Raw genomic sequence first — 13256 nt, forward strand, 5'->3', positions numbered from 1 at the left:
GTCTCAAAGTACTTCACAGAATATACTGTAAAATTAGTTGACTGTGTATTTTTTGGGTGAAACGCGGTGAGTTTGCATAGTCAAATCTCAGTGTAATGAAGGCGTGGATGAGGGTCTCGACTGCCTGCGGTGTGAGACAGTGGCGGAGCCGGGCGACGTTGCCGAGGTGGGGGAAGGCAGAGCGAGTCATAATAATAATAATAATAATAATTCTTGCATTTGATATAGCGCTTTTCACGTCAGGAGGACGTCCCAAAGCGCTTCACAGAACACCCTGTAAAGTGAATTGACTGTATATTTGTATATTTGTGGGCGAACGCGGTAGCCAATTGCGCACAGCAGATGTGGGGCAGAAAGGATAGTTGAGGGTTAGGAGGACATCACAAAGTATCAGAAGGACATCATAAAGCGCTTTACCGGATAATACTGTGAAATGGAGTGACTGTGTGTTTTGTGGGCAAATGTGTCCCACAAGTAGCCATGAAGTGAATGGCAAATGTATATTGGGGGAATTGTTGGCCAGAGCAGCGGGAGAAATTCCCTTTTCTTTTTGAATAGTGCCATGGATCGTTTATATCCACTCGAACAAGCAGACAGGGCCTCGGTTTAACATCTCATCTAAAGGACTCAGTCTCCAAAAATGCAGCACACCCCCAAAACTGCATTGAAGCGTTAGCTTAGACTAGACGAGTTCCAACATGAGACGTGAGACTGAGAATTAAAGACCAGCTGCTCTCCACAAATTCTGAGGTTCAGTGTTTGGGATATCCTCCAGACATGAAAGGCACCATAGAAATGTTATTTGTTGTTGTTCTTGAGGTGGCATACATTAAGTATTATAATTGTAATCGTTATCTTTGGGGTAGTGCGTTTCACATCAGGAGGATATCTCAAAGTGCATCACAAGACGTACTGTCAAGTGTCGTGACTGTGTGTTTTGTGGTTAAAAGATGTCAGGCGGACAGATGTTAGCATTCTCACCTCTGAGTTAGAAGGTTGTGGGTTTAATCAACAAGTCAGAACTTGGGTACTCAGATGCTGTGCCCGGGCTCTGCTGCATTGTTGGAGATGCCGTCCTTTACTGGAGACATTAAAACCCAAGGTCCCGTCCGCCTGTTCATGTGGATGTTAAAGATCCCATGGTTTACTTTTTTATCCTTGCATTTGATATAACGCTTTTCACGTCGGGAGGACGTCCCAAAGCGCTTCACAGAACACACTGGAAAGTGAGCTGTTCCTGCTGCCCTGGCCAACAACCCCCCCCAGATACCATTGGTCACTCACTTCAATAACAACAACTTGCATTTCTATAATACCCTTCATGCGGGCAATATCTGGAAGCACTTAACGAGTGTGGTTTGACGCCGTGTGGTTTGAAGATGGGCAAAGAGTGGGCAAGATAGGGGGATTGAGACAGGAAGTTTCAGAGATTCGGGACATAGTGGCTGAAGAGGCAGCCCCCAATAGTGGAATGGAACGGACGACAGATAGACAGAAGACTCGAGCCAGCTGAATGAAGGCGGCAGGTAGTGGAATGGGGTGTGAGCAGAGGTTGTTTGAGCAACTTCACGGCTGTTTGTGGGACATTGCTGTGCACAAATTGGCTGTCTTCCAAATTGGACACTCCGCTCCCCGATCACCCCAGTCATTGCTTGACCGCATTGGTTGTCTATCCCAGAGACGATCGATTTCAAGATCCTCACCCTTGTATTCAAGTCCCTGCACTCCTCTGCGGCCCCTACCTCTCTATAATAATAATAATAATAATCCTTGCATTTGATATAGCGCTTTTCACGTCGGGAGAGGACGTCCCAAAGCGCTTCACAGAACACACTGTAAAGTGAACTGACTGTATATTTGTGGGCGAACGCGGCAGCCAATTGCGCACAGCAATTCCACAAACAGTCGTGGATTGAAAATGACCAATTTATTATTGTTTTTGGTTTTGGAGGGATTATTATTAGGCTCTGTGTGGAGTAAGGAAACTTGCCCGAGGTTTCGCCCTCTCTGACCTCCTCTCTCCTCAAAACAGTACCCGTTGCCTTCGTTCATCTGGGTTTGGCCTCCTCCTCATCCCCCGAGTCCTCCGCTCCACCCTCGGTAGCCGTGCCTTCAGCCACTATGCCCTGAGGCTCTGGAACTGCCTTCCTCACTCCCTTCGTCTCGCTCCCTCCCTTCCCATTTTCAGGTCTCTGCTGAAGACCTTTCTTTTTGACCGCACCTTTGGTCACCTTCCTCCCCCTCCCCCCTCAGCCCGGCTGGGTCCCGGGATCCGTTACTGTGAAGCACTCTGAGACACCGTCCGGTGTGGAGGGCACTATGTAAATCCAAGTTGTTGTTGTTGTTGTTGTTGTTGTCGCGTTCACCTACAAATATGCAGCTACTATGCTTTACAGAAAATCTTGCGAAATGCTTTGTGATGTTCCAATGAGGTGATAATAATAATAATAATAATAATCCTTGCATTTGATATAGCGCTTTTCACGTCGGGAGGACGTCCCAAAGCGCTTCACAGAATATACTGTAAAGTGAATTGACTGTATATTTGTGGGCGAACGCGGCAGCCAATTGCGCACAGCAATGTCCCACAAACAGTCGTAGATTGAAAATGACCAATTTATTATTGTTTTTGGTTTTTGGAGGGATTATTATTAGGCTCTGTGTGGAGTAAGGAAACTTGCCCAAGGTTTCGCCCTCTGCCTGGAATTGAACTCAGGTCTCTCTTCACACTGGAAAAGAGAAGATTGAGAGGCGACATGATTGCTGTCTTTAAGAATCTAAAGGGGTGGACAATATAGATCATGATAGGGTGTTCCAACTTGTCCAGAATAGTAAAACCAGAGGACAAGGCCTGCGATTCAAGTGGGTAAACTCAGAATGAATCTATGCAAACACTATTTCAGTGAGTGAATAGTGAACCTATGGAACAGGCTCCCAAGGGAGATTTAGCAAAGAACATTATGGGATATAGCACATAAGTAGTTTGGGACATATGTGCATGCGACAGCCAGGAAGGTGGAAGGCGAACTAGATGAACCTTGGTCATGTTTCGTCCTGCATTTCTTATGTTCTTACGTAGGTATGGAACCCACCGTTGCATCTTGTCAATATTTCCCTATGTTCCAGCTGAAACCGCAGGCTGGAGCCCACAATCACTGAAGCATTAACTACAGTGTTTGCAAAAAGGTGGGGTCATCGGGTGAGGTCATGGACAGGAGTAACTGGGAATGGGAGAGGGAGAGGGGGGGAAGGGAGGTTTTTGGCAATTGTCAACCTCCACTGTAGAAGATTTTATTCACTTTACACTGATCCATTGGGAGCGGGGGCATGCATTGCTTGCACAAAGGACATAGAGCTTACAATAATAGAAGGCCATTTACATTGCTGAACTCCTATTGTGCATCACAATATTAGAGAGTAGGCCCCACAAATCCACAGTCAGACCCTTCCCCCAACACTAACTTGTGTGTATTTACTGCCATTGTTATCTCTTATTGGATCCCTCAATGGTAACCCTTTGCTTTCTATATTTTTTAGGGGAAAATGTTAATAGTTTTTTAATCTACCTGCACAATTTTGTTTTAAAAAAAAGTCTGCCCTCCTACGGTATATGCACTGTAAAAAAATTCTAGTAACTCAGTGCTGCGTGTGTGTGTGTAGCGCTGTGATGAGCAGTGCTATCGGGTGGAGTCAGGGGTAGGCATTTTGTGGGGGGAAGGTTAGGTGATTAGAATCTACAGCCACTTGCAATGTGAACATTATGGGGGTTGGGCTCATACTCAAACACGAAGAGCATTCTTAGTATTGAAGTGCTATTGTAAAAGGACGTCTGAAAACTATTTTCACCAAAAGGTGCCTCAGGTATTTCTTCCCTCAACAATTTTACATTGGAAAAATGTTAGTTATCTACATCTTCAAAGTCTCCTGCATTCAAGATGAGAGCAATCATAATAAATCTTACATCTCATGTAGTGTCTATAACATCAAAACATTTGTCAAATGTTGATAATGATAATAATAATCTTTGCATTTGATATAGCGACTCATCACATCTTTGAGATGTCTCAAAGCGATTCACAGGATGTAGTGTAAAGTGTTGTGACCGTATATTTTGTGAGAGAAACATGGCAGCCAATTGCACACAGCAGTGTCCCGCAAACAGTCGTGATTGAGTGGCCAAATTATTTTTTTTTAAATTGTTTTGGTGAGATTCGTATCGCTGGAAAAGCGACTCGCCAGTTGACTAACAACCAGGTTCCTACTTACTGCTACGCAAACAGAGGCACGCATGTGTGTAGAGTCAGGAAACGTGCCTAAAGTTTTGTCCTGCTTCACAGAGTTTTCTGTAAAGTGGAGTGACTGTATACTTTGTAGGCAACCGTGGCAACCAATTTTCGCTCAGCAATGTCCCACGGGTTTCTGCTCTGATTATTAATGAACGCTGAATTTTTCTGCCAATTTAATTATAATAATAATAATCCTTGCATTTGATATAGTGCCTTTCACGTCGTCGAGACATCTCAAGCTGCTTCACAGGATATACTGTAAATTTTGATTCATTGTGTATTTTGTGAGCGAAATGCAGCAGCCAGTGGCACAGAGCAATATCCCACAAACAGCCTCGAGTGACTGACCAATTTTTATTTGAGGGATTGTTGGCCAGGATCCTGAGAGAAACTTCCTTCTGTTATTGATTAGTGCCATGGGATTCTTTAATGTCCCACCTGAACAAGCAGACAGGTGATCTCGGTTTTAACATCTCATCCAAAGGACGTCACCTCCGACAATGCAACATACCCTCAGCATTGCACTGCTGAGGATGTGTTGCATTAAGTGTCAGCTTAGACAACAACAACAAAATTACATTTGTATAGCGCCTTTCACGTGCTTCGGACTGGATCTGGGGGTCGGGATCGGGGAGGGCGGGGGAAGGAGGGTCGAAGAGGAGGGTCTTGACACGGGTCTTGAGAGAGGCAAGGGAGGGGAGAAGGCAGAGGGACCGTGGGATGGAGTTCCAGAAGGTGGGGGCAGAGTGGCAGAAGGCCCGCCCACCAATGGTGGAGTGAGAGAGGCGGGGGACGTGAAGCAGGCCGGAGCCTGCTGAGCAGATGGAGCGAGCTGGTTGGTAGGGGGTTAAGGTCGCAGAGGTAGGAGGGAGCAAGCCCATGAAGATGAGAACCAAGATCTTGAAATATATCCTCTGTGTGATGGGAAGCCACTGGCTTAGTAACGTGGAGTAGATATTTAATTTGACGATACAGAAGTTGGGAGATATACTATGTGCATTATTATTTTTTCTTTTTTTTGGCCCAAGTGGGCCTTTATTCACATGTAAGCCTTGACGGTGAGTATCAGGCAATTCCATTGCAGAGGAACATTGAGTCTGAACCCAATCCTGTCCACAAACACACACACACACACGCGCGCATCCTGCAACAGACGTCTGTGAATAGCCACGATGTGTAGCTGAGTTCCCTATCCCAAAGTCAGGTCACCGAGGCATTTGGTAGCACTTCAACTAATGGCCTGGGTGAAATCAGCTCACTTGACTAGGATTCCAACCTGCCGCCAGCTAGTCTGTATTCCATGTGACGTGGGCTGAGTTCACTGGGCCGTTGGTTAGGCTTGTGCACGTTTTAAAACGAAAACAAAAATTGTCCCCTCTCTCTGGTCAGACAAAAATATCTCGACTTTAACAAAGATATCTAAAGCGTGGAAAAGATGCAATTATGAATTTTTCAGCGGGACTTTTCTCCTCTGTCCCATGGTTTGAAACGCTCTCGCTTCTCCCCTGGATTAGTGAACTAAGCAAGACCGCCGTTGTGCCACACAGGCATGTAGCAATCACATGTATGTAGCAATCACATGTCCCCCATAGGTAAGTGGGTGCGACAATGTGAAGGTGATTGTGCTGGAGACAACTGCCGTGGACGGTGCTTGAGGTTAGGGCTCAGGGAGCGTGGCGCAGTGGGTAGACCTCCAGTTAATCCAAACCTCCGCCGCCCGCTCACTCACCCGCGCTAAACTCCGTACCCCCATCACACCAGTTCTAGCCAGTCTCCACTGGCTCCCTATCACCGAACGGATCAACTTCAAGATCCTCACACACACCTTCAAATCCCTCCATGCCCTGGCACCTCCCTACCTCTCTGACCTGCGTACCCACCCCATTCCTACCCAACTTACTACCCTCTGACTGTGCTCGACCGGCTCGGCCTCCTGCTTGTCCCACATGCCCTCCGTTCCACCATCGGTGACTACACTTTCAACCGCTGAGCCCCCGTCCCAAGGCGCTGAAACTCTGAGGGTTGAGGGGGGGGGTGGGGGGTCACAAACTTGTCCGTGATGAAAATGTGCAACTTAAAATAGCTGCCTTTGCACAACAGGCGGGAGGCGTAGGGTCAGTGTTGGAGCACTCAGTGGTTGGAGCACTCGCTTTGCAAGCGGAGAGACCTGAGTTCAATTCCAGGCAGAGGGCGAAACCTTGGGCAAGTTTCCTTACTCCACACAGAGCCTAATAATAATCCCTCCAAAACCAAAAACAATAATAAATTGGTCATTTTCAATCTACGACTGTTTGTGGGACATTGCTGTGCGCAATTGGCTGCCGCGTTCGCCCACAAATATACAGTCAATTCACTTTACAGTGTGTTCTGTGAAGCGCTTTGGGACGTCCTCCCGACGTGAAAAGCGCTATATTAATTGCAAGGATTATTATTAGTGTTTACTGCGTTCACGTTCAGGAAAGAAAATGGACAGTGACCCACTTTGCCAGGTTTGCTAACAACCTTGCAGCCAATTTGGATCTGACCTTGAATACACACACAACATACAGACACATACACCCACACACACACACGTATACACACGTCGATTTAAAGCAAACACACACAGACACGACTGGTTGATGTCACATACAAAACATAATTCATTCCAGACACCACCATTCCACCCCCCCCACCCCTCCCCTTCCATTCACGGTCAAGTGGAAGAGATTGCGCTGAGAGCCAAGGCAGACCAGAGAGAGAGAGAGAGAGAGGGACAGAAAGAAATACTGGTAAATGGGAGAACAAAAGTCATTCAGTTCATTATGTGAAAGCATTGGGTGGGGGGGGGGGGGGGGGAGGAAAGGGGAACCCCTTCCCTCCTTCACTGAATTCCCCCCTAAATAAAAGGAATATGTTTTATTGGCTGTTCAGTCTCTGTGTATGTGTGAGAGAGGAGGGAGTGAGTGGGGAGGGAGGGAGGGAGAGAGAGAGAGAGTGAGGAGGGAGGGAGGGAGGAGGGAGAGAGAGAGAGTGAGGGAGGAGGGAGAGAGAGAGTGAGGGAGGAGGGAGTGAGGGAGAGGGAGGAGGGAGAGAGGAGGGAGAGAGAGTGAGGGAGGGAGAGTGAGTGAGGAAGGAGTGAAGAGGGAGGAGGGGGTGAGTGAGGAGGGACGGAGTGAGGAGGGAGAGAGTGAGTGAGGGGGGAGGGAGTGAGGGAGTGAGGAGGGAGAGAGTGAGGAGCGAGTGAGGAGGGAGAGTGAGGAGGGAGGGAGGAGGGAGAGTGAGTGAGAAGGGAGGGAGTGAGGAGGGAGAGAGAGAGTGAGGAGGGAGTGAGTGAGGAGGGAGAGTGAGGAGGGAGGGAGGAGGGAGAGAGTGAGTGAGGAGGGAGGGAGTGAGGAGGGAAGGGAGGAGGGAGAGAGAGAGTGAGGAGGGAGAGCGAGAGTGAGAAGGGAGAGAGAGTGAGTGAGGAAGGAGGGAGTAAGGGAGAGAGAGAGAGTGAGGAGGGAAGGAGGGAAGAGAGAGTGAGTGAGGAGAGAGAAAGAGTGAGTGAGGAGGGAGAGAGAGTGAGTGAGGAGGGAGCGAGAGAGAGTGAGTGAGTGAGTGAGTGAGGAGGGAGAGAGTGAGGAGGGAAGAGAGAGTGAGTGAGAGAGAGTGAGAGAGTGAGTGAGTGAGGAGGGAGAGAGAGAGGAGTGAGGGAGCGAGTGAGGAGGGAGAGAGAGTGAGTGAGTGAGGAGGGAGAGAGTGAGGAGGGGGTGAGGACAGTGACAGATCATTAGAAATAAGGGCACAGACAGTAATAAAATAAAAACCTCTCCCTTCAGCACAAAGGGGGAGAGAGAGCCTGAGCTCTGCGGAGAGCTGAGCCCCACCCAACCCCCACCCCCCACCCCCACCGGGGCGGTGCCGCGGGGTGGGGTCAGGCAGCTCCACCGCCCCCTCCCCCTCACACACACACACACACACACCCAGAGGGCGGGGGCGACCCCTCAACCTCCCTCACTCCCTCCCTCCCTCCCTCCCTCACTCACTCACTCCCTCACACCCCAACCGCAAGGCTCCTCCCGAGGCCGGAGCCCCGCAGTGAGCGCACACCCACACCCACACACACAGGAGGACAAGAGGAGAAGCCATGCACTCCGAGGTGGAGAAAGTAAGTGACAGAGGGGTGGGGAGGGGGGGGAGTCTGTCCCACAGCCTGACCCCATGGGTGGGGTGGGGCAGCCCCCCCCCACACACACACACACACATACCTTGTCTCTCTGTCTCTCTCCCCCCCCCCCCCGGGGTGTGTGTGTGTGTGGAGGTGAGAGGGGACTCTGCCACAAAGCCCCACCTTTTGCCCCGTCTTGTGGGGGAGGGAAGGCGAGGGCCTCGCGAGCACAGGGCGCCCCCCCCCCCCCATCCACCCCCACCCCAGCTCAGCCCCCCCCCACCCCCCCCCACCCCAGCTCAGCCCCCCCCACACCCATCCACACCCACCCCACCCACACCCCAGCTCACCCATCCCCCCACACCCCCCCCCACCCCAGCTCAGCCCCCCACACCCCATCCACACCCACCCCACACCCCATTCCCCCCCCACCCCATCCACACCCCAGCTCAGCCCCCCCCCCACACCCCATCCACACCCCAGCTCACCCCATCCCCCCCACACCCATCCACACCCCAGCTCAGCCCCCCCCACACCCCATCCCCCCACCCACACCCCAGCTCAGCCCCCCACACACACACCCCATCCCCCCCACCCCAGCTCCACCCCAGCCCCCCCCCATCCCCCCACACCCCCCACACCCCACTCAGCTCCACCCCAGCCCCCCACACCCATCCCCCCACACCCACCTCAGCTCCACCCCAGCCCCCCCCACACCCCATCCCCCCCACACCCCAGCTCAGCTCCACCCAGCCCCCCCACACCCCATCCCCAGCTCCACCCCACCCCCCCCACACCCAGCTCAGCCCCCCCCCCCACTCAGCTCCACTCAGCCCCACCCCAGCCCCCCCCACACCCCAGCTCAGCCCACCCCCCACACCCCAGCTCAGCCCCCCCCCCAGCCCCCACACCCCAGCCCCCCCCACACCCATCCCACCCCAGCTCCCCCCCACCCCAGCTCAGCCCCACCCCAGCCCCCCACACCCCAGCCCCCCCCACACCCCATCCCCACCCCAGCTCCCCCCACACCCGAGCCCCCCCCACACCCCAGCTCAGCCTCACCCCAGCCCCCCACACCCCAGCCCCCCCCACACCCCAGCCCCCCCACACCCCAGCTCAGCCCCACCCCAGACCCAGCCCCAGCTCAGCGCCACTGTATCCAGTCTCCCCGCTACATTGTTGCTCTGCTGCTGGGAGACACCTCACTCACCCTCTCAATCCTCCCCCTGCCCCTGGCTTCTCTCTTCCCTTCCTCTTTTTCTCCCCCTTCTCCCCCCCCCCCCCTTTTCCCTTCTCCCCCCCCTCTTTTCCCTTCTCCCCCCCCTTTTCCCTTCTCCCCCCCCTCCCCCCTTTTCCCTTCTCCCCCCCCCCTCTTTTCCCTTCTCCCCCCCCTTTTCCCTTCTCCCCCCCTCCCCCCTTTTCCCTTCCCCCCCCCCTCTTTTCCCTTCTCCCCCCCTCCCCCCCTTTTCCCTTCTCCCCCCCTTCTTCTCCCCCCCCCTTTTCCCTTCCCCCCCTCTTTTCCCTTCTCCCCCCCTCCCCCTCTTTTCCCTTCTCCCCCCCCTCCCCTCTTTTCCTTCTCCCCCCCTCCCCCTCTTTTCCCTTCTCCCCCCCTCCCCCTCTTTTCCCTTCTCCCCCCTCCCCCTCTCCCCCCTTTTCTTCTCCCTGGTGATCTTTCCCTCCTTTCCTGTTCCCCCCCCTCCATGATGCCTCCACTGATCACGGTTGAAGGGGTCCAGGGGTGGGGGGGGAGTCACACAGTTGACCACTGTATTTTGTTTTCCCTGTTGGTTTTTCTGGAGGGCTGGAAGGATGGCCACCAAGGGGTTGGGTGTGGGGTGGGGTGCTGTGAGGGAGGAGCTGTTTCTCCAGGGAGGGAAAGCATTCTGAACCATGACAGACTGTAATTAATAATGAATTAATAAGGAACTGCATATTTAGAGTGACTCACCCCTCCCCCCCCACACCCACCCCTCAAACGGTATTTAGTAAATTTACAGGGAAATTTTATATTATCTTACACGTAAGCAGAATTGAATTGCTCTCTTTATTATTACGTCAGTTTATGGTTGGTTGATCTGAGTCTGATGGGGGGGCGGCGGGGGGTGGGGGATAGAGGGAGGTTGAGGGGGAATGTCTTATCACATGTTGATTGGTTGCTGGAGTGCTCTTTGCTTTGTGTTTCTAATGAGATATCCCCTGTGTTTGAGCCTCACTGCCCCCACCCATTGGAACTCCATCCCACAGTCCTTTTGCTCGCCCGCCCCCCCCCCCCACCCTCCCTCATCTCCTTTCAAGGCCTGTCTCGAGGCCCTCCGCTTCGACCGTGCTTCTGCTGCTCCTACCCCCTAACCCTCCCTGCCCTCCACCCCTCCTGATCCCAACTCCGAGCTCGGGTGCAAATCCAGCACTTTGGGATGTGAAAGGCGCTTTGCAAAGTGCAATTTGTTGTTGTGTGCTGTCGCCCATTGTTTATAAGGATTGAAACCTATATTATAATGTATTCAGGGAAGGAGGGAAGATTCCTTTGCAGAACCTATTATCACGATAGGTGTGTTGTCAATACCTGAATGGTTCGCTTGATGTTCTACTACTCACGGCAGAAAATATCGCTTGAGGCTATTTTAATTCCATGACTTTTTAAGCTACGGAATACGCTACTCACGGTGACGCCGTGTGATCGACACCCTTACAGTTCAATTCACATTGATATAGTGCCTTTCAAATCATGCGGGCATCTCAAGAGCTTAACACCCCTGGCTGGGAAACAGCCCAACCACTTTCCGGCTGATCGAGGAGATGTGGCTCCTCCACAAAATCAAAAACAGAAGCTCTGGTTGTTGTCGAGCTGTCTGGGATGCTACTCTGGTGAGGGAGGGGCGCTGTATAAATACAAGTTGTTTTTGTTTGTTGTTATTAAGTTCATAGACGACCAGCGAAGGCTCACACTGATCCCATCCAGCTCTTCTGGAGAACTGTCAGTTCACATATTGTGTGTCAGCCTGGTGCAGGGGTAGCAACTCTCGCCTCTTGAGTCAGAAGGTTGTGGGTTCAACCCCCACGTCAGGATGTGGAATCACACTCTTAAGATGACGCTCCAATCCAGTGCTGGGGTGGGGGACGTGTTGCAATGTCGGAGGTGCTGACCGTCGAATGAGACGTTAAACTGAGGTCCCGTCTGCCTGTTTGGGTGGATGTCAAAGATCCCGCGGCGCTATTCGAAAAGAGAAGGGAGTTTCTCTCTACGCATGTCCTGGCCAACAATCCCCCAGATAACGTCGGTCACTCACTCCAAGGCTGTTTGCGATTACATTGCTGTGCACAATTGGCTGCTGTGTTTTTCACAGACAACGCACACAATCAATTCACATTACAATATATCCTGTGAAGCACTTTGCGACGTCTTGACATTGATGATGATGATGATGATGATAATAATAATCTTTGCATTTGATGTAGGACATTATTATTATTAGAAAATAGAGTCAGAGCTGGTGGGGTTCATTCTGGGTACGGTGGGCTTGGTGGGGTCTGAAAATCATTGAGGTTCCCAAATAGTTGGTTTTGATTGGCAAATCCCATATTGTTTGAGATTGCATTGTACAATATTTTCACTGCTGAATTTGGGACTTTTAAACTTTTCCTTACCTCTGTTTACCTAGAAGTAAATAGGAACCTGGCTGTTTGTCGACAGATGGATCCCTTTCGGGGGTAATAATCCCTCAAACTAATTGGTCGCTCAATCCACGACTGTTTGTGGGACACCGTTGTGCGCAATTGGCTGCTGCGTTTCGCCCACAAAATAGACAGTCAATCCACTTACAGTACATACTGTGAAGCACTTTGAGCCGTCTCAACAACCTGCTAAGGCACTATATCAAATATAGGTATTATTATTGTATGTCCAGTGAAAGGCAATACAATAAACTGCTGATAACTCAGCACTCCCAAGGGCTCGGTGATGAGTTGTCTGGAACGCTAGGCATATGTTTTATATATAAATAAATGCAGCAGGGATATTGACAACACAATGACTTGCATTGCAGTGACGAGTTAAGCCAGGTTGAGTTATCAGAAGTATATCAAATGCAAGCATTATTACTACATATACATTAGACCATATTTGTAACCTGAATCAATGATGTCTCAAAGCTGAGGGTCAGAATTTCAAAGGTGGAACTTGGGTCTCAGTGGCTCGGCACTGCAGTAGGTAAAGGTTTAGTTGTGTTAAGGTCGCCTTGTTTAGGAATCACACAGTCATTGTTTACTGGAAATGAAACACTGCGTTACAGAAATAACATTTCGAAGGTTTCTGTCAGATCCATCTTGTAGCGGGATACAATATGAAGGGAAAACCTGAAATTTGCAATGATAGTTTCTAATTGCTGTGTCGAGATTTTTGAAGTTGACGTTATTACATCAAGTGCAAGGAATATTATAATAATAATAATAATAAACCTTGTATTTGATATAGCGCCTTAACAACAACAACTTGGATTTATAGACGGTGTCTCAGAGCCCTTCACAGTAACGGATCCCGGGGCCGAGCCAGAGGGAGGGGGAGGAAAGTGACCAAAGGCGCGGTCGAAAAGAAAGGACTTTCGCTGAGATCTGAAAGTAGGAAGAGAGGAAGTGAGGCGAAGGGAGTGAGGAAGGGAGTCCCAGAGCCTCGGGGCGTAGCGGCTGAAGGCACTGCGCCGATGGTGGAGCGGAGGACTCGGGGGACAGGGAGGAGGCCAGACCTGGTGGAGCAAAGGCAACGGGCACTGTTGAGAGGAGGTCAGAGAGGGGGGTGCAGAGGAGTGGAGGGATTTCAAAACAAGAGTGAGGAACTTGAAATTGAA

The 13256-nt window shown here is 51.0% G+C and overlaps 1 protein-coding gene across 1 annotated transcript in view; it reads left to right on the plus strand.

Moving 5' to 3' along the window:
- The first annotated feature begins 8362 nt into the window (after positions 1–8362).
- LOC103177400 (Krueppel-like factor 8) overlaps positions 8363–13256 on the plus strand; it is a 59882-nt gene continuing 54988 nt past the window's right edge. The window contains exon 1 of the mRNA XM_042340731.1: positions 8363–8415. Coding sequence (XP_042196665.1) covers positions 8395–8415 — 21 coding nt within the window. The 5' untranslated portion in view covers positions 8363–8394. The remainder of the gene's footprint in view (positions 8416–13256) is intronic.

This window comes from Callorhinchus milii, unplaced genomic scaffold, assembly GCF_018977255.1.
Source record: "Callorhinchus milii isolate IMCB2004 unplaced genomic scaffold, IMCB_Cmil_1.0 Scaffold15, whole genome shotgun sequence".
NCBI lineage: Eukaryota > Metazoa > Chordata > Chondrichthyes > Chimaeriformes > Callorhinchidae > Callorhinchus > Callorhinchus milii.